Source organism: Oryx dammah, unplaced genomic scaffold (assembly GCF_014754425.2).
Source record: "Oryx dammah isolate SB20612 unplaced genomic scaffold, SCBI_Odam_1.1 HiC_scaffold_4, whole genome shotgun sequence".
NCBI lineage: Eukaryota > Metazoa > Chordata > Mammalia > Artiodactyla > Bovidae > Oryx > Oryx dammah.
Window position 1 is genome coordinate 21,264,111 of NW_024070188.1, and position 19,986 is coordinate 21,284,096.

The 19,986-nt window shown below is 37.2% G+C and overlaps 1 protein-coding gene across 1 annotated transcript in view; it reads right to left on the reverse strand.

The window, feature by feature from the left end:
* Nucleotides 1-18,068, reverse strand: part of RFX6 (regulatory factor X6) — a 50,812-nt gene extending 32,744 nt beyond the window's left edge. The window contains exons 1-4 of the mRNA XM_040238426.1: nt 17,849-18,068; nt 17,433-17,589; nt 14,632-14,755; nt 12,812-12,873 (exon numbers count right to left, since the gene is read on the reverse strand). Coding sequence (XP_040094360.1) covers nt 12,812-12,873; nt 14,632-14,755; nt 17,433-17,589; nt 17,849-18,068 — 563 coding nt within the window. The remainder of the gene's footprint in view (nt 1-12,811; nt 12,874-14,631; nt 14,756-17,432; nt 17,590-17,848) is intronic.
* Between the last annotated feature and the right edge of the window lie 1,918 nt (nt 18,069-19,986).

Genomic DNA, 19,986 nt, shown 5'->3' on the forward strand with positions numbered 1-19,986 from the left:
AATATAGTTTTTTGAAGTGGAAAACTAAAGTAGAATTGAAGTGAATCACAGGTAAGAACTGCAGTCCCTTGATCATCATCTTCCTTTCCTGACTTTTTTCAAGTAACATCTTAATGTGTTTAATCCTTCTTTAACAGTAACTAAGCCTACTTATGGTCATATTTCTGGCTCTAAGCTTGAAAAAGAAGGAAAATCACCTACTGCCAATCCCTTTCAAACCTCTAAAAAATTAGGTTTCAAAAGCCAGAAAAAGAAAAAAAAATGTAATTGTAGGCATTTAACTGTAGGCACTTAAATTTGTAAATGTAGACACTGGCTCTAAGTATAACCAGTGTATCTATCAACAGATTGCTTGGTTCCATTTGAATGTGGCCAATTGAAATAGAAAACGGTGAGTCTTCTTCGTAGTACATCTATTGAATGGAGAAGAATGTGACTTTATGTGTGGGGAAGACAATGATGTCATGTGTAAGAATATGTACAAAGCATATGACCCTTTAAAAGTTATTTTCCTCAGGAGGAGTGAAAAACCCAATTCACTGTCATTTTCACTTCAAGTTTTTATGCAACAATGGGGAGAAAACAACTATGTGGTGAATCAGTGGAAATATGAAATGTGGAATGTAACAAACAATTTGTTATCAGTGTCTCTATGGAGCCTGAGACACGGGCAAATGCAGCATCCCGTGGAATCTCAGGTTGTACCTCATTCTCCTCAACTGCAGAATCCCAACTTACTTCACACTCAAGTACAAATGCTACACAGGGGACACAAACACCAGTCGGACAGTGGGTATTTAGTGAGGCTGGCCAAAGTCTGCTAATTTCTGCCTTCACTTTCCCTTCCCTTCTCTGCCTAGCACGCAGCACCATTAAATATTTGGTTATCTACCATTTCAATTTGCATTCATCTAAAATCAGGGAAGGAATGAAAGAAAAAGATAAGGGGGCTTCCAGTAGACTTCAGTGTAATCATACTTAAAAATTCATTTCTTAGCATCGCCATCTGAGTTTAAAGTGGAGAAGACAATGGAGGGTCTATGCTTCAAGGCCCCTCTGCTGACCTCAGTAATAAAGAAGGGACTTGGCAGAGCAACTCTGACCCTAAATGTTTTCAAGTCTCAGGACAAGAGTACAAATGGGGGCCCACAGGCCTTATACCTAATTGGTTAAAATATATAAGTTGAGTGAACACACTGTGAAACAAAATGTCCCTGTCCTCCTGTCGTGACAGCAGAGCGCCATAATGACTGGGCAGGAAGGTCTGAGCTTAGAATGCCTGGCCTCCTGAAGTTCCGTGAGGAGCCATGGTGGTGTGAGAAGAGCCATCCCCACCTCACTCCTCGCCCCAGCCTCTGCTCCTCTGCTCACTGTGAGGGGCTGCTCGAGACCACTCCAGCCTCCACATGCAAGATCCACCCTCACACACACCTGAACAGCTGCCCCCGAGCCGCCCAGCAGGTCTCTGTCTCTTGAGGATGGATGAGGGAAGAGGCCTGCATAGGCCCAGGAGGCAGGCCTGAGGCCGTTTGGAGTTCTTGGGCCCCATGGACTTAAAATGTGGGCTGGAAGGGGCATGTGGTCTCCAGGTGGGCACATCCATACGGGCTGTGAATTCCTTGTCTCCTGAGGAGACCAGCTGAAAGAGGGCAGAAACAGAGCCCTCTGTGAGTGTGAGTCCCAGAGATGGCTTCTCACCCGTTAGGTTTCTGGCAGTATAGTGGTAGAGAAGATGCCTCTAATGACACTGGGCCATTTGAGATGGAAAAGAAAGTGTTTCTAAATACGAAAAAAATTACATAATTATAAGAAATGCTTCAGAAAGAGCTGTTCTATTTGATCAAGGTAATGATATTTTATGAATATAGCAGACTTGGTATAAGTTTTCAAGCCTTCAGTTTTGGCAGAAAAACAAAAGCAGTCTATTAACCTAAAGAGAATAAGCTCCATTTTTACAGTAAAAAAAATAACGCTCTGGTAGATAAGGGAAAAGCACTGCTATGGTATATTGGGACAAAGAGAGAAATGAAGGAAATATGAAACTTGAGCAAACTCCAAAATTTTGAGTTTGTCTCTAATTAGAAGCTAAAAGAAGAAAACTATTTAAATCATAGATAAAGACATTACCAAAAGCAGCTATAGTAATAGAAAATGATAAGGTAAATACCTAAAAACCATAACAAATGGACATATTTAGATGACATTTGGCCAAGCATATTAGGATTAGTTGGTGAACATAAGTCTGAAATAATTATAACTATTTTTCTTTTATTAGGTTTTAGAACTAAGATACCAAAAGAAAATGACTTTGTATTGGGTTAAATAAAGCAAGAGATGCCTGAGAACAAGAGAAACTATTATAGTGAAAATAAACTGCAATTTCATGATCTTTTGCAAAGCTTGCTCTTTGCTCTATAGATGCCACAGGTCAAATAACTTCACTAACACAGCATTGTAAATCAATTATACTCCAATTAAAAATGAATTAATACAAACATCATTGTAGCCACTGTCTGAAGCAATACATGGTAAGCATTGCTTTAAACGTTGATCGATCTTCCAGGTGGTGCTAGGGGTAAAAAAAAATCCCCCTGTCAATGCAGGAGACTAAGAGACATGGGTTTAGTCCCTGGGTTGGGAAGATGCCCTGGAGAAGAGCATAGTAACCCACTCTAGTTAGTATTCTTGCTTAGAGAATCCCATGGACGGGGAACCTGGCATGCTATAGTCCATAGGGTCACAAAGAATCAGACATGACGGAAGCAACTTAGCACTCAGCACTCATTCTTTTATATAATTTGATCTTGTTTCTCATCTATAATCCCTTTTTCAACATGTAAGTAATATTACACCATGATGAAATGTTTGCCATGTAAACTGAGAAGGAACTACTTGCCTTCACATGTGGTAGACAACATTTGTAAGACAAATCAAAGGGATAACCATGAGTTCAGCAAATATTGGATGGCACACTGTATCCTCACAACCGTGTGAGTTGTCAACACAACAATTAAAAACCAGACATGGATGATCAACCAGGAACCTATATGTTTCTGAATTTCACCGTGGTTCATGGCTTCTTGAGCCTGGCTGCCTGCCAGTCACAGAGCAGCGACCACACTGAAAAACCCTTTGGCAAACTTTACTTTCATTTAAAAATATCACTTGATGATCACTTTTTGTAAAACTTGCAACATCCTTTAGGACCCCCCCAAAATACTGAGAAACGGATTTGTAATTCTTTTTTTACTAGATTTTTAAGGAAAGAATATTTTTATTACACAATTCATTTGTTCCTTATTTTTATAAAACAGCTATTATTTTGCTTCCTCCCTTCTCATCATTAAGGCAGAATATCTTTAAAAATGGTTTCCCTGGTTGCTCAGATGGTAAAGAATCCACCTGCAATTCAGGAGACCTGGGTTTGATCCCTGGGTCAGGAAGATCTCCTGGAGGAGGGCATGGCAACTCACTCCAGTATTCTTGCCTGGGGAATCCCCATGGACAGAGGAGCCTGGCTCACTACAGTCCATGGGGTCGCAAAGAGTCGGACACAACTGAGCAACTAAGCACACACACATCTTTAAAAAAAGAAACACATGTACCCCAATGTTCATCGCAGCACTGTTTATAATAGCCAGGACATGGAAACAACCTAGATGTCCATCAGTAGATGAATGGATAAGAAAGCTGTGGTACATATACACAATGGAGTATTACTCAGCCATTAAAAAGAATACATTTGAATCAGTTCTGATGAGATGGATGAAACTAGAGCCAATTATACAGAGCGAAGTGAGCCAGAAAGAAAAACACCAATACAGTATACTAACACATATATATGGAATTTAGGAAGATGGCAATGATGACCCTGTATGCAGGACAGCAAAAAAGACACAGATGTGTATAGCGGACTTCTGGACTCAGAGGGAGAGGGAGAGGGTGTGATGATTTGAGAGAATGGCATTGAAACATGTATAATAACATGTAAGAATCGAAATGCCAGTCTATGTCTGATGCAGGATATGACACGCTTGGGGCTGACGCGCGGGGATGACCCAGAGAGATGTTGTGGGGAGGGGGGTGGGAGGGGGGTTCATGTTTGGGAACGCATGTACACCTGTGGTGGATTCATGTCAATCTATGCCAAAACCAATACAGAATTGTAAAGTAAAAATTAAAAATAAATAAATAAATTAAAAAAAAAATAGAAGTATTTAATACCTCCACCTACAATGAGAATCAAGAAAACAAAATCTTTTAAGTAATGTATTTTATTCATAGGTCACATATAAATGATACCATTAACCAGATACACATTGACACCTGAAGAAGGTAATTGATCAGCAATTTTCCACTCTACAAGAGAGAAGCAGCCAGCCCTTTTCTCATTAGCAATGTCTCATAATTGAGACATGTTGATGTATTTGAGCATGTTACATAAATATGCTGGCCAATAAGGAACTAGTGAAAGAGAGAACACTCTTTCTTTCAAACATGTATCCAAGGCTTACTGTGTGCTGCTGCTAAGTCACTTCAGTGGTGTCTGACTCTGTGCGACCCCATAGACGGCAGCCCACCAGGCTCCCCCATCCCTGGGATTCTCCAGGCAAGAATACTGGAGTGGGTTGCCATTTCCTTCTCCAATGCATGGAAATAAAAAGTGAAAGTGAAGTCGCTCAGTTGTGTCCAACTCTTGGCGACCCCATGGACTGCAGCCTACCAGGCTCCTCCGTCCATGGGATTTTCCAGGCTAGAGTACTGGAGTGGGGTGCCATTGCCTGTGTGCTGGGAGCTAAGGATTCAAAAAGAGACTGATAAGGGTTTCTGCCCTGGGGGAGTGGGTAGTCTTGTGGGTAGGGCAAAGCATGCAAAGAAAGAATTGCAAATTAACATGTGTTAAAACTGAAGCCGGTGATAGTCAATACTAGTATAAATAGTTACCACTTATTGAGCAACTATTACATGTAAAGAATTTTACCTATACTTCACCTCGAAATTCCACAGCAGCCTGCAAGTAATATTTCCATTTCAAAGCAAAGTTCAAAAAGGTTATGTGATTTTTTTTGAATAAGTTGTGTGAAAGGTTATGAGTTTGAAGACAATATTCAAACCGGAAGCTCCACAGAGCACTCTCTGTGAGACCATGTTCCCTCCATACTCATGATACAAAATTACACTGCATCTTAATTTAATTTATAATTAGAAATTCTTAGATGAAATATAGTTCCAACATGCTTGCACTCAGCAGACACATTCCCTCTCCAACTTCAGCATTAATCATTAAGAATTAATAGCTAACTTGAATCATTAAGAATAATACCATTGGTCTGAATGTTTCATATTTGAAATTCTATATGTAAACAAACATACCCTCTAGAATAGAAGCTCCCTATAAAGGGAAATCAATAAATATTTGTTGAATAAATTCATCACATGAAAAAAGTTAAAAATAATTATGTCATAAAGAAAATGTTAAAAACAAGAATTTGTTAATAAAGGGCATGCATATAGTATCATACACTTAAACATAGCACCATTTAAAATTTGATAGAGATTTTAAAATCTCTTGTCTAATATTATGTGAGGAAATTGACTAATTCCTTTAACTCTACCACAAGTATTGAATGATTTAGGGAGACCTGAGTTCAATCCCTGGGTCGGGAAGATCTCCTGGAGAAGGAAATGTCACCCCACTCCAGTATTCTTGCCTGGAAAATCCCACGGATGGAGGAGCCTGGTAGGCTACAGTCCATGGGGTCACAAAGAATCAGACACGACTGAGTGACTTTACTTTCACTTTCACTTTTGTGAATAATAATAATAAAGTATTACATTTATTGAATATATAGTTTACATATAAAGTAAAGTAAAATAAATATTACTTTACTTCAGGCTGCTGTGGAAATTCAAGGTGAAGTATATGTAAAGTTCTTTACATGTAATAGTTGCTTACTATGTGGTAACTGTTTATACTGAATAATAATAAAGAGAATTTATCTCTTTCTGAGTTCCTTGCTTTCCATAAACAATGTGTGCTTTCCTTCCTTCGTGCTTTTATCTTGTTGAGCTCTTCTCTGGGAATGCCCTTCTTCCTACATGTCCTCATTTGTTATCCATGATTCAAGGAAGTTTTGCATGGTATCTTAGGTAAAATTAATCTCTGTCCTTCGAACTCTTGGTCAGTTATCCCATGTAGCTTTGTATCTCATACTATTGGTATGTGCACACACAGCTTATCTCTCCTACTAACCAATAAGATTTAGAGGAAGGGAACTGTATCTTTCCTTTCATTGTATTCCCCCTTAGAAATTAATGTGTAGAAAAATCCTCATTTATTGGACCAGTCAATATGTTCTGCTAGAAATCTAGAAACTGATAAAACACACATTTTCTTAAAGCCAATAGTTTTCAATAACTGCTTTCTAAGACTGTGCCTTTTTAGGTTATTGGTAAAATATTGGAGTTGAACAAAAGTTGTATACCTGAACAATGTATATAAAGGACATGGCAGTCAGTATATTTAGGTGAAAAGACTAGAAATTGCTAGAAATATAAATCTCAATATTTTGCAATGACCACTGTAATGCTTTAGCACACTTCATATCCAGTTTCTTTTAGTGCCAGTAAAATAATCTTTCCTCTTTAATCTTCCTTTTAGTCTGACTAGGAACATGTTATCATTTGAGTGATGATTTAGTGTCTTTGAGAGAGATAATTGAGCAGCTCTCTGTCTTCCTAACAGCTGAAGATAAAACTCATAAAACAGGGGAGAGTAATTTCAAACAAAGTATATGTGAATTTTTTTCATCTCACTTGCAACATTTTATATCATTATTTGTTGTTAAAATATTACCCTAAAATAAATCTTGCTAGGAAATATTTGCCAGAAATATTCTAGCATAACAAGAATATATACAGGTAAATGTTGAATAAAAAAGTGAGGTTTGCCTCACTATGGGATAAATAGTTTTTTTAATTTATATACCAATAGACAATGCCTATGCTGTAGGTTACTCTATTTCCAAATATTTCACATTTCTTTCTCCCTATATGATTTTTATCCTAAAAGATATATGATAACTGCTTAAGAATCCTGGATATGATTACCTAATTTAGCTAATAAGACATTTACATAATACAAGTAGTCCTTGTGATTAACAAAATTGTGTTCATTCATTAGCATCAACTGTCCTTTGCCTTGTAACAGGTGACAAACATCATTTACATTTTAGGAATGAAGAAAAATTATTCATTAATTTTTATGTCCACATTTTAAAGAGAGTGTGTTATATTTTAATAGGACAAATGAAATTATTGCTCCCCTTTTTAGTACTAAAATATTTACTTTGTGTCCAATACTTTCCTTCATTTGATGATCAGTTTATACCTACACCTTCTTTTCCATTTTGTCATTATATAGAATTCCTGAAACATATGTTCCCACTGAGCTAGTAGCCCTGATGTTAGTTTACATTAGACAAATGATAACTGATAAGGAAATGATGGGATTAAGCTGTTCAGGGCCTTGCAATAACTTACTATGATAAGAGCAGCTGCCATATCAGTTTTATTAACCCACTAAATCACTACTAATAAATAAGATAATAGCTTTTATCTGTCATGTCTGAAAACCGAGATTTGACTGATCAAAGTCTACAAGAAATTAAAATGTAACTTCAAATCAAACAGTTTACTGTGTGCATGAAGTCTCATGAAATCTGCTCAGTGGGCTCCCCTGTCTTTTCCCTTATCCTGCTGAGTGGTTTTGAGCAAGGGTGGGACACAGACTCTTTTGCTAATCATTGTATCTCTAGGGCTTAATCAGCACCAGGACACACAGTAAAATGTTTACTGAATACATGAATATTAATAGTGAAAGTTTTTTGACAGTATGTACCCTACTTTATTATTGTCTAAAACTCTTTAGCACCATGCTTTGTACATCAATAAAAATCCATAATATATTACATTCAAAATAACACTTTCATGATATAAAATAGGCAGAAATTACTTTTCATTAAACATTCTTTGTACCTATATAATTTTTATCTATTTCTATTTACTCAAAATCTAAATTTAAAAATTTTGCACAGGAAAGAAAATCAAAGTGTATTATTGACATTGGTGGTGAATTAAAGAGAAGAGAGAACAAAACCTCAAAAGCAAAGTCACTTTTTATACTGGTATTGAGAACATGCAAAACTGCCATTGGGATTATTGGTTTCCTTGGCAGGAAGGGGATGGTGAGAGCGAATGGAAGGATGGAAGACTGTGTTTATTATTTACTTATAAATAAATTAATACTAAATTTATTCATATGTTAGAAATAATTTAATAGATATTTAGTGACGGTACATTCTGGGCACTATTATACAAATGGCAACAAAAAGTTTTCCAAAATTACTAGTAAAATTGGGAGAAATTATAACATGCTTACTTCTTCATTTATATTTGTTTCATCAATTTTTCACATTTCCAAACACATAAAAATATTTTTCATAAAAGGCAAATTTTTGAAATATTAAATAGCCAGTAGAAATGATGATTGTAAAGATAATATGCCAACATAGAGAAATTTTGGACAAAAATTCAAAGCAGAATGTAAAACAAATTTGCTTTTATAGAAAACAAAAATATCTCTAAATAAATATAAAATAATTTTAAATGCCTTATGTTGATGCTTGAGAAATGTTGTTAGCTCTTTGAAGAAGAGTCTAATATATTAACAAACATTTACAACTGCTATATCAGAAAAAATAAATAAAATGTATACCTCAAAAATCTCAAAAGTTCAATTATATAACTCTTTGATATGACATATTGGAGAGAAGAAATTTTATCAGTTGTTAAAGCACAAACTTTAGAGCCAAATAAACCTTGATTTAAATGCCAACATTTTTATTTTATAGTGTCTGTATGGCCTTGGGCAAGTCAGTGATCTCTGAACTGCAGTTTCCTCCTTTGTAAAACACAGTCATTCCAATCTTGTATTGTCATCGTAAAGATTAGAGGGTGAGTGTGTATGTGTGCATGTGTGTGTAGTGCTTGATAAGTAATAACTTTTAATTGCATTGCTGATTTTTGGATGCACTGCGAATAATATATTATTAATTTCATATTACTATTAATAATAATTCTTTACTATTAAGGATAGCGAGGTTACAAGCATATTCATGTCTCCATTCATTTCTATACTTTTTCATTTAATTTTCATACCAAATGGCATAGCCAATTTCTTGATGAAAAGCTGAACAACTCACCCAGTTATATATGGGAATATGGGATTAAAGCTCAGATTTGTTCAACTTTAAACCTCATACTCCTAACCACTAGGTGACTCTACTTCTTGATATATTATCTTCTAAGATTAAAAAAAAGTCTAAGAGTATTTCTTGGAAATGAAAAAAGTCGGGAAAATCATCTCACTAAGAATAATTACATCAAAATATGAACAATGACAAAATACACGAACTCTACAGCTTGCCATATCTTTCAACATACTTAGCTGATAGGAAAAAACGTCCCCATGATATGAAATACCGAAAGTATAATATGCAATTTATAAAAAGCAAATGGCATATCAGCAAAGTAGGAACAAATTCAAATTGTTAATGCTATGCTCTTGGGCATCAGCTGTTAGATACCAAACAAACTCCCTGAAGTCACTACATATTGTTTTATAACATAAACCTACACACGGGAGCCTCACTGTCACAATGGACAAGGTTAATGATTCATTCCTAATCCTAAAGGCTCCTTCTAGGATTAATCGACTTTCTCTGCAGCCTGCCTGCTTGTCCTCTTGTAGACCCTGTGAAGAGGATTTCTCTGCATGGCTTAGCCTCTTTTTCCTCTGTCTATTTACCTCAAACACTATTTAATCTTTTATCTCCCTACACAGTTCAGCAGGAATCAAATTCAGTAGAAATTAGCTGGTTAAACTAATTCAACTTTGAAAAAAAGCTGATTTGGTTCAAAGGAATGAGCCAATTTTGTCTTTTTCAATCTGGCATTTCATTTCTCAGGTCACAATACTATTAACATTAATAGGAATCAGTGAAATAGATATTAATTGATGACCTATTATATTGTTTTTGTTTTGTTGCTAAGTTGTGTCCGACTCTTCTGCTACCCCTTGAACTGTAGCTCACCAGACTCCTCTGTCCATGGGATTTCCCAGGCAAGAATACTCAAGTGGGTCACTATTTCCTTCTCTGAGGGGTCTACCCAACCCAGGGATCCAACCCACATCTCCTTCATTGGCCAGCGGATTCTTTACCACTGATCCTGGAAGTCCTGGGCTTCCCTTGTGGCTCAGCTGGTAAGGAATCCGCCCACAGTGCCAAAGATCTGGCTTCAATCCCTGGCTTGAAGATCCCCTGAAGAAGGAGAACACTACCAATTTCAGTATTCTGGCCTGGAGAATTCCAGGGACCGTACAGTCCATGGGGTTGCAAAGAGTCGGACATGGCTGAGCAACTTTCACTTTCACCGGGGGAGTCCAATCTATTACATAACAGACCACAGAAAGAATACAAGAATGGGTGAGACAAAGTCTCTATCTTCAAAACACTATCTTTTGAGAGGAAGAGATAAGTTAATTTCCCACTAGGATAGGTATCAAAAACTGCTATGAGGGTGCAAAGAAAAAGCCTACAAAATGTCAAGAGGCAAAGAAAAGATTCAAAAGAGGAAGTTCAGGAGACATTCTTCTAAATGGATAGGGGTTCAACTCCTTTCTAGGGAAAAGGAGATCTTCCATGGAGGAAGACAGCATGAACAAAACAGTGGCAGTTTGAGAGGGAAGCAAAGGGAACTAAGTGATAACAAGTTGGTGAGAGCACAGGCTGCATGCTTAAAAGTGAGGAGCAGATAGTAAGGTAAGAAAATGGTTTGGCACCGAATCGTAATGGACCTTTAATGTCAAGGTTAGAAAAGCATGTCATGAGCAGGTGAAAGTGTCTGAGGATGACAGAGAAAAGATTGAATCTGAACTTCACAAAGTCAAGATGAGAACTGTACTGAACAGACTAGAAAGACAGGGTCAAGGTCAGGTTTTGAAAGTATGAATGGAGAGAGACACAGGTTCAAGAGAATTCATAATAAAATAGGATCTTTTTTTTTTTTTTTGGCAAATGACTAAGGCTGAGCTAGCCAATAGAAAAGCCACAAATCACATGTCTATTACTGAGCCATCTGAAATGTGACTAGTCTGAATTGCTATGTAGTGTAGCTATAAATACACATGGGATCTCAAACACTGGTAGAAAAGAAAGAATGTAAAATATTTCATCAATAATTTTATTTTTTGTATGGTCAAATTATCATGTTTTGGATATGTTGGCTTAAAAAATATTAAAATCAATCTCATCTGTCTCATCTTATTTTTTAACGAGGCTTCTAGAAAATTTTGAATTAAATATGTGGTCGCATTATATTTTTTTTGGACAATGCTGGAATAGATGTTAGGGCAGAAAGAGACACTGGATAAAGTGGAAAATAAGCAGCAGAAGAGGGAAAAAGACTTGATAGTGGTGTGATAGAAAAGCCACAGAGGAAGCTTTATGAATTTATTTAAGAGGACATTATCAGTGGATTCAAACTCTAGACGCATGCCTAGAAGATCAGTAACAGTAAAAACGAGCCATTGAGTTTTTGTCCAGGTAAAGAAATGGACGAGACAGAGGTATGTGATCAGTGGTAAGGTAAGTGAACAGATAGCTATTCTCAAGAAATAGCAAAGAGAAGAAAAATAACAGCAATATTGAAGAGTATAGCAGGTTTGAGATAATTTTATTTTTATCAACACAGAAGAGATCTGAATATGTTTGTAGACATTAGGAAAGGAAAAACGAAAAAAAAACGGTGGACAAAAGAAATAACGGATGCACAGGAACCTGCAACTGAAGGCTCCGCAGAGATTGTCACAAGAGATATATAAAAGCTAACGTTATCAACAGAGAGAAAACGTGACTGCTTATTTTATATTCATATTTCCACTGAGTCATTTGTGCCTGCCATTTGTCTTGAATGGAAAAGAGGGTGATATCAAGAAATTATTATCTGGGAAAGAAAACCAGAGGAAGAACCTGGACCATGTTCAATCCCTCCCTCCCCTTCCTGCTCTTTGGAAGTGCATTTCCTTTTCATGATGCTGGTACCTTCAGCCGTGGCTTTAAGGTTATAAAAATGATTCATTTAGATTATTCCACCAGAGGACTTCCCTGGTGGCTCAGTGGTATAGAGTCCGCCGGCCAATGCAGGAGACACAAGTTCGACTCCTGGTCTGAGAAGATCCCACATGACATGGAGCAACAGCCTGTGTACTACAACTATTGAGTCTGTGCTTTAGAGCCCGGGAACCACAACTACTGAAAGCCGTGCACCCTCAAGTCTGTGTTCTGCAACAAGTGAACCCACCGCAATGAGGAGCCTGTGCACCACAGCTAGAGAGTAGCCCCCACTCGCTGAAACTAGAGAAAAGCCCAAGCAGCCGCAAAGATGCTGTAGAGCCAAAATTAAATAAATAACGTAAAATTAATGAAAATAATAAAAATAATGAAAAGATTATTTCACCAGAAAAAATGATTTTTCTGTATAAATTTAGCTTTTTAAACATTATTCTACAATCCATTTATTTTTTTCTTTTTAGGTCTTAATAGTAAAGCAGTTCTCTGCTTTATCAAGAAGAGAATACCTAGTTCTATTCACCGATAAAGACAATCCTTGTTTCACACTGTCTTAGTCCTCACGTATAAGATACCGTGTGGACAGATCTGAAATGTGCTCACTCATGTATGTGCCTTACTTTGAATGGCCTCTTGTTCCGAGTCGCCGAGTCGTCAAGAGGGGAAACTTTTGACGAATTGTCTGAAACGAAAGTCAATTACTTTAGTTTTTAGAAGGTGTGTGGTTCTATTGCAAGCCTCTCACGATCAATTAATTCTAGAAAACAAATGCTGAGCTTTGAGTAAATACTTAGTCTGGAAAAAATAATGTCATGCACATATTGATACATAATGACACATCTGCACAGGGAGAGAGGTTTTTTGATGATATTGTTTCATTGCTCTTTTCTCAATTTCCAAAGCAGATTACACCAAAACGTGCTCTTGCTTGATGTTATTACTAGAACAATTATTACTTTATTTATATAAATAAAGTTTCCAAATTGTTTCCAAATTCTTCTTCTTTGTGGGAAGATCTGGGTTTCTTTATAGTAATTCTTTGCAGAGATTTATCCAAATTAAATATCTATCTCCAGCTCTGAAAGGACATGGAAATTTTCTTTGTCTTACAGATCTCCACAGCAGTGTTTTAAATTTTTTCTTTTCTGTGGTTTCAAATTTCAGTGTTTTAAATTCTTGTTCTCTAAACTGGCTAAAAATTAGCACTTGATTAATGAACAAAAATCTCTTCTGCATAAAATAGCAGTTTTAACGTGAATCTTAGGAGATCTAGACATGATCCTCTAAAGACTCCATGGCAAACTTTATGCATTAATATGCATCAATTTCTTAAGGACTGGTTCTGTAGTTTTTATCATATCCTCTGTGTTTCATGGCTCCCCAAACAGTTAAGAATTATTATTATAAGGAGGCCTAGTAAAATATTACAGCTAAAATGGATATTAGAAGTCATCTTATGCAACGTCCTCATTTTATAGAATGAGTGAACTGAGTTTTGAGGAGGTTAAGTGCTTTTTAGGTCTCCCAACAAATTAGAGCTTAGGCTGGAACCAAAATCACTGGATTACCATGCCCTTATCACACTGTGTGCTGTAAACAGATAAGTTTTCAAAATAAATTCATAAATTATTTTATTAAAAAATATAAAACTGAGAAGTCAGACTATAGTCATCATTATTTTCTAATACAATGAGTCCCTCTACAGGTTAGAATTTGGATTTCAGTTGATAAGAGATGTAATAGTTAAGATCTAAACTTCCAAATTTTCTGGGATATCTGAGATTTTAAGACAATAGAGCAGGATAAGAATCTCAAAAAACAAGACTTTCTCAAGAGATAGATATTGTTTCCAAATTCTTAAAATGAGTCCTATGTATGTAAATACAGTAGCATTCAGTTATAGCGATTCCCACCTTAACCACACAGGTTCAGTAAAAAGGAATGTTTTTAAAGGAGAAAAATTTAGCCAATCCCATCACAACATCTCGGGTGTTTGGGGTGTAAATATATTTAAGAGCAAATGGAGAATTAAGAGAACTGTTTATGAGATAGAATAAATGCAATCACCAAATATATTAACAAGATACTTGTCATTTCCACTTAATTTTGCTTCTCAGTAGAGGCCATATCATTCTTTTTAATGTATCCCTCTTTGAAGGGAATGAAGCTTATTTGAAGCTTCTTTTAAGGTCACATTAAATCTGGTAGCCAGGGTTCTAATATTTAATACATATAGAATTACAGTTCAAGGTAAAACAAATAGTAGGTAAAATCTACATTAAACATGTAGTAGTTCCAAATGCAGTCCTTAAGAGATTTCATTTACAAAACAAATTTTTTAATATTCTGTAAGAAAACTTGAACAGTTAAGTTTGTTTCCATACTGTCTGCCTCACATGACTTTGGTTGTAAGGCAGTATAGCCAAAATGTGTTACTTACTTTTCCAAAGGTGGCCGCGCAGGCTGGCTCTAATTTCTCTTTCCTGCAGAAATCTAAATAGTGTGCATAAAGGATGCACCGTGGTAAGCAAACTCCTTCACATACAATGTAATTCTCTTCAAGCCTAAGAAAAAGGGCAAAGAATTAGTTCCAACCTTTTCTTTATTTCTTCTTTCCTTCCCCCTCTCACATTGTTTTAGTGCTCCCTTTGAACAGACTCTATATAAATGTGTTCATGTTCTTTTATTCTGGATAATATTGAAAATATGATCACAAGGATTAAAGTTAGAAGAGCAAGAACCTCAGTGAACACCTGTTAGTGCAGTTAAAACACCCACGGCTAAGACAAAATCCCTTCTGCCTGGTCCACGTGCCCAACTTCTGAGCAAATCTTCACTGTTCATCATGCTTTGCTCTGTGATAACCAAATATGAATAGTGAAATTGAAGGTGATGGATTTTTAAAATAACACTCTCGAGAGGCTTCCTACAATCTCTTACTTTCACTCCCAAACTGGCTCTGAACATTGAATAGTTGGGGAAGTATGGTGACACATTTATTTGCAAAATACATAAGAATACTGTAAGAATAAGAATAAGAATAACTGTAAGTGTGAAATAGTACCAATTTATTTCTATCTCTACCCTTTTTTGCTGTAATCAGTACTTATCATTAACCTAAAACATCCTGTACTCACGAAACATAATGTTATTCTCTATAGATGCCCCCAAACATGACACTATATTCAGTTCTATATTATAAACATAATCATATAATCTTTGAAAATTTAGGAATAATTCCACTTAATTTGGATACCAGCAATTGCAATTGCACACAATTTATATAAATGTAATAACATATATTTAAGTGTTACAAATACCTGAACAGCCATCAAGAAATCAGAACTTGTGGATTCTACTCTCAATTCTTCTACCCTTTCAGTAGACAATAATGGCTAAAATTTGCTTACATTCTTTTTATATACAGTAAAATCATAATTACTACTATATAAGAGCAACACAATATAGACTATACATTTAGGTTAAAATTGAGTGAAACTCTTCAAGATCTCTGATTTAACAAGTTCCCAAGGTACGTGAGATAAAAGCTACAGGATGTTTCCTGAGATTTGGTTCTTTTTTTCCTTTGTCATAGAAAGATGGAAATCCCAGTAAAATTTGCATACACAAAACCAAACACCTAGCTGACAGTGAAAACTGAAGCTACTCAGGCAGATTTTTTCACTTTAATTTTTAATTCTAATTTTTAACATCCCCACCATAATCTGTAGTCGTAAGGGAAAATTATCAAAAGGTAAATAACTCATGGAGGTTTTTTTAAAACTATATATCTCTTTGGGAGGGGGTGAGAGTGTGGAAAGTTCAAACAAAAATTATGACATTTTATAGTCTCAAAACAAATGAAAATTACTGAGAAATATTCAACTATTTAAACTATATTTAAATGACACATATAATGCCCACTTTTTCACCTGGCTATATTGCTATTGTTAGCATTGTTCCTAGACATAAATACAATCTTAATTTTGGATATGACTTTTTTCTTTAATTGTAATGTATTTATATTTATAAAATAAAAACCCAAGTTTGTTTCCATTCATTCAAATGGAATGGAAGTGATCATTCAAAAAACCTTCATAATATATCTGAAGTCAAAACCTTTTTGCTCCAATTATCCTAAAGAAAACAGCTGTTTTCTAAATATTTAAGATAATTAGCTAATTATTTACTGCTTTAGTATATTCTCAACTAATAAATGAAATATCAACTTCAATAGATTAGCCATAATTTTAGAAGGATATTAAAGTTATATTTCAAATGTTTGGAAGAATTAAGGACACAATCACAAACATTTAGTATATGCAAACTGTAATTCAATGTTTAAATGAAATAAAATGTACTAGTTTTTATTAAGATACTGCTTTTTCTATTGTATTTAAGATTTAGATCACATCTTACATATAAACAGATTGTGTAACTTATCAGCAAATAGACATTTTTACTTATTTGCATCCCATTTCGAATTTGGGAGGAAATTTCTTTACCCTACATAGGGAAGTTTAATATTATGTTTTTACTTTAGATTCCTCTTCCTTTTGAAACAATATCATAAAAGTTTCTGTAGGACCTTTATTTAGAGAGCCTACTGATAAACTCTTGATTTTAGAAGATTTTCCACAAAATCTAATTAGTGATTTTTCACTGTAATAAATCATATATAAAAGCTACTTTCAAAATAGTTGAATATTTCTTTAAGCTAATAGCACCATTTTAACTGATTGATCTATGTCTTCTAGTTCAAACATATTTCATCTAATGGCTGAATTGATACACAATTGATACACAATTTTGAATTTGTGCTCTATGGTAAAAGGTAGGGTTAAGATCCTTCCTCTTTTTAAGTTATTTTTAAGAATCATGTTTTATAAACATAAAAGTTTATGAGTTGATTGAATGTTGAACAAATATGTCATTAAAATTCATTATTGCTTACATTCAAAGGAATTACAATAATGAAACTACAACAAAGAAATTACAAAATTACAAAGAAGTTAGCCAATAATGAACAAAGTGATGATTTTTATTTGCATTGCAGATCATTTTTCACCCTTACCAGATTATGTCTCTATACGAAACATTCAGTGAAAACAATTTTTGGATGAATTTCTAATTGGTCTTTTAAACTCCTCCGAGGAAGTTTGAGAGAACCAAATGGAAAAAAGCAAAGAATCTGAATATACTGACTTTAAAAATTCAAAGGTACCCTTGAGCGAGCCTTACCACTGCAGGGTGAGCTGGGTCTGCTTCTTTTTATCCTTCATAATCTGCGTGATGGTTTTCTTCTGTGAGAGGTGTGGATCGGTTGCTTTAGTTTTGCTGTCTGGATTATCCGCATCCTCTTCTTCGGAGGAAAAGTTACCATTGCTTAAATGCATTTCTGATTGCCAGTGGAAAAGATGATAAAGAAAACCAGAATATAAAATCAATTAATTAGCTCTAAATGTTTCTTGGCGTCAAACGGGGTGGTCTATGGGGTTTCGGAGGAGAGTTATACAAAATCCCTTAGACTTAATTTCTATTCGACCAGCAATTTTCCTAGGGGAAGCACTTGTACGTTTGAGATGTGTTTATTATTGGAGGCCTTTTAAAAACCACATCTGAGTCCCAGTCACGTCCTGGGAGGGCAGAGCACTCACCGGCTTTAACTCCCCCGGGCAGCTCCGGGTCGTCCGCTTTCTCCCCGCTGCCCAGCGCGCGCCCCGGCTGCGCTTCGGCCGCCAGGTACACCCTTTCTTCGGGGTAAACGAGCAAACCCTTGCCCAGGAGCTGCACACAACACTCCTGGACTTCGGGGGAAACCGGGGGAGAAGCCTGCGCCTGCAGGAAGGCGTCTTCCAGCTCCGGGACCTTGGCCATCCTCCTGGCCGCCGAGACTTGGGCTCCCGCCGCTCCACCGGCGCCCAGCGGAGCGGGGAGGCCGGGGCGGGGCGGGGCGGGGCGGGGCTGCGGACCCGGGGCCGCTGGGGCGGAGGCGGAGGCCGCGGCTCGGGATCCCCCGGGCGTCGCGGAGAAGGAAGGCTCGGCCCAGGTGCAGCTCTGACCGCCCAGGGAACCGGGTGGGCCGAGGCGGGACTGCCTGTCTCCACCTGCCTGCCATCCTGACAGATGCTCTGCTCAGAACTCACTTCCTCACCTGCGCGAGTCAAGCCTGAGCAATGAAGTCCCTTTCCCCACATCTCTTCCCTCTGTTTCCTCTTCTCCCATCTTGAGCTGGGACCGAGGACACTTTTCCACACCCAAAGCTCTCCAAAGAACCAAGAAAGCGACACTGTCATCTCGGGGTGGGGTGGGGGGCCGAGGGAGGGGAGAAGCAACTCTCCCCACCTCTACCCTCGGGTGACATCAAGGATGCTTCAGGGGACAGCCCTGAATCTGCACGCCCAGGCTGGAGGAGGGGGACCCCGGAGCACCGCTCAGTCTTTGCATAACATGGTCTGGCCTGATTTATTCCCAGAGTAATCCTGGGCGGTGGGGGGTGGGGGGGGTGGTGGTGAGGGGTCTTCTCAGTGACCCGGACAGACGCCATCTCGCCCACAAATGGGAAGACTGCCTTGCTCCCCAGCGCAGAACGCCTGCCTCTCTGCCCTCTGGGGATCTGGCTCTGAGCTTAGAGGAAAAAGATGCATCCACTCTCTACACATTTTGTAATTTAAACGCGTTCCTGACGATTCCTCACCCCTCATACCTGGTAGTAGCGCAATGGACCATTGCGGAAATGAAAAAATGAAGTTGCCACATTTCATTTCCAATCTAAAATGCCGAGATAGTCGTGTATGGGAGGAAATATCTTGTTCTTTCTTTAAGGAGAAATCAGTAGACTTGGGCTCTGTGTTGCCCACTGACACCGAACCTTTCCTTCGTTCCACCTTCTGTTCTTTTGACAGATATTTGCCCTATGCTTACTATCTATATGTTTGGTGCTCTCTAGAGAGAGTAAATATCTTGCTTTCATTCACAAGTCTTCACCACAACCTGCAGCCTGCCATCCTTCTTTGGAGCTTAGTAAGATAGATCACTCCTGAAATTTAACAATATTAAACTATATTATATCCAAATATAACATGGAAAAAGCAAAATGGGACCCAAGGTGGTGCATGGCTGAAGGGTGGATTATAGGTGGGAGTAAAACAATCTAAGAGCATTACTTTGCCAAAGTGGCTAAGATTATGAGTGTATTTGACCCTTACCCATTTTTCAGCGTAACTTATGGAAAAATCACCACTTCTCTGTCAGAGATTTTCTCCTGGTACCTCCAGAGCCTGGACCCAGGTTGGGGCAATCCATCTATCCAGGCACCCACTCCCTACAACCTTGAGTATCAGTCTCCTCCACCCAGTACCCCCTCTCTGCAAAGCCTCAGAGTTTTCTCAGTCCATGGGGCTCAGCCCTACAATGGTAAAGTTTAGAATGTCCCTTCTTTACAGAAACACCCTCAGACTCACTCTATAAAGGAAGTCCTAGTGGTTAACTGTACACAGAAAGACTCTGTCCACTTGTATCACATAATCAGAAGAAAAACATTCAAGAAAATTACTAGGATTTAAAAATAGCTTTTTAAAAATATCACTTGATGGCCAGGTTGTATGTGTATATGTATGTCATACGGACACTAAGTGAATATCTGGCAATTATCCAGTTGAATTGATCAGCAAAAACACAAACCACTTAAGGCCCCAAGTGAATTTCTTGCTTTATTTTTAAGTAAACTCTTTCCCCTAACAAAATAATATGTAAGTTCTTTGTACTACTGGTCAGAAATAAAAATCTAAAAGAC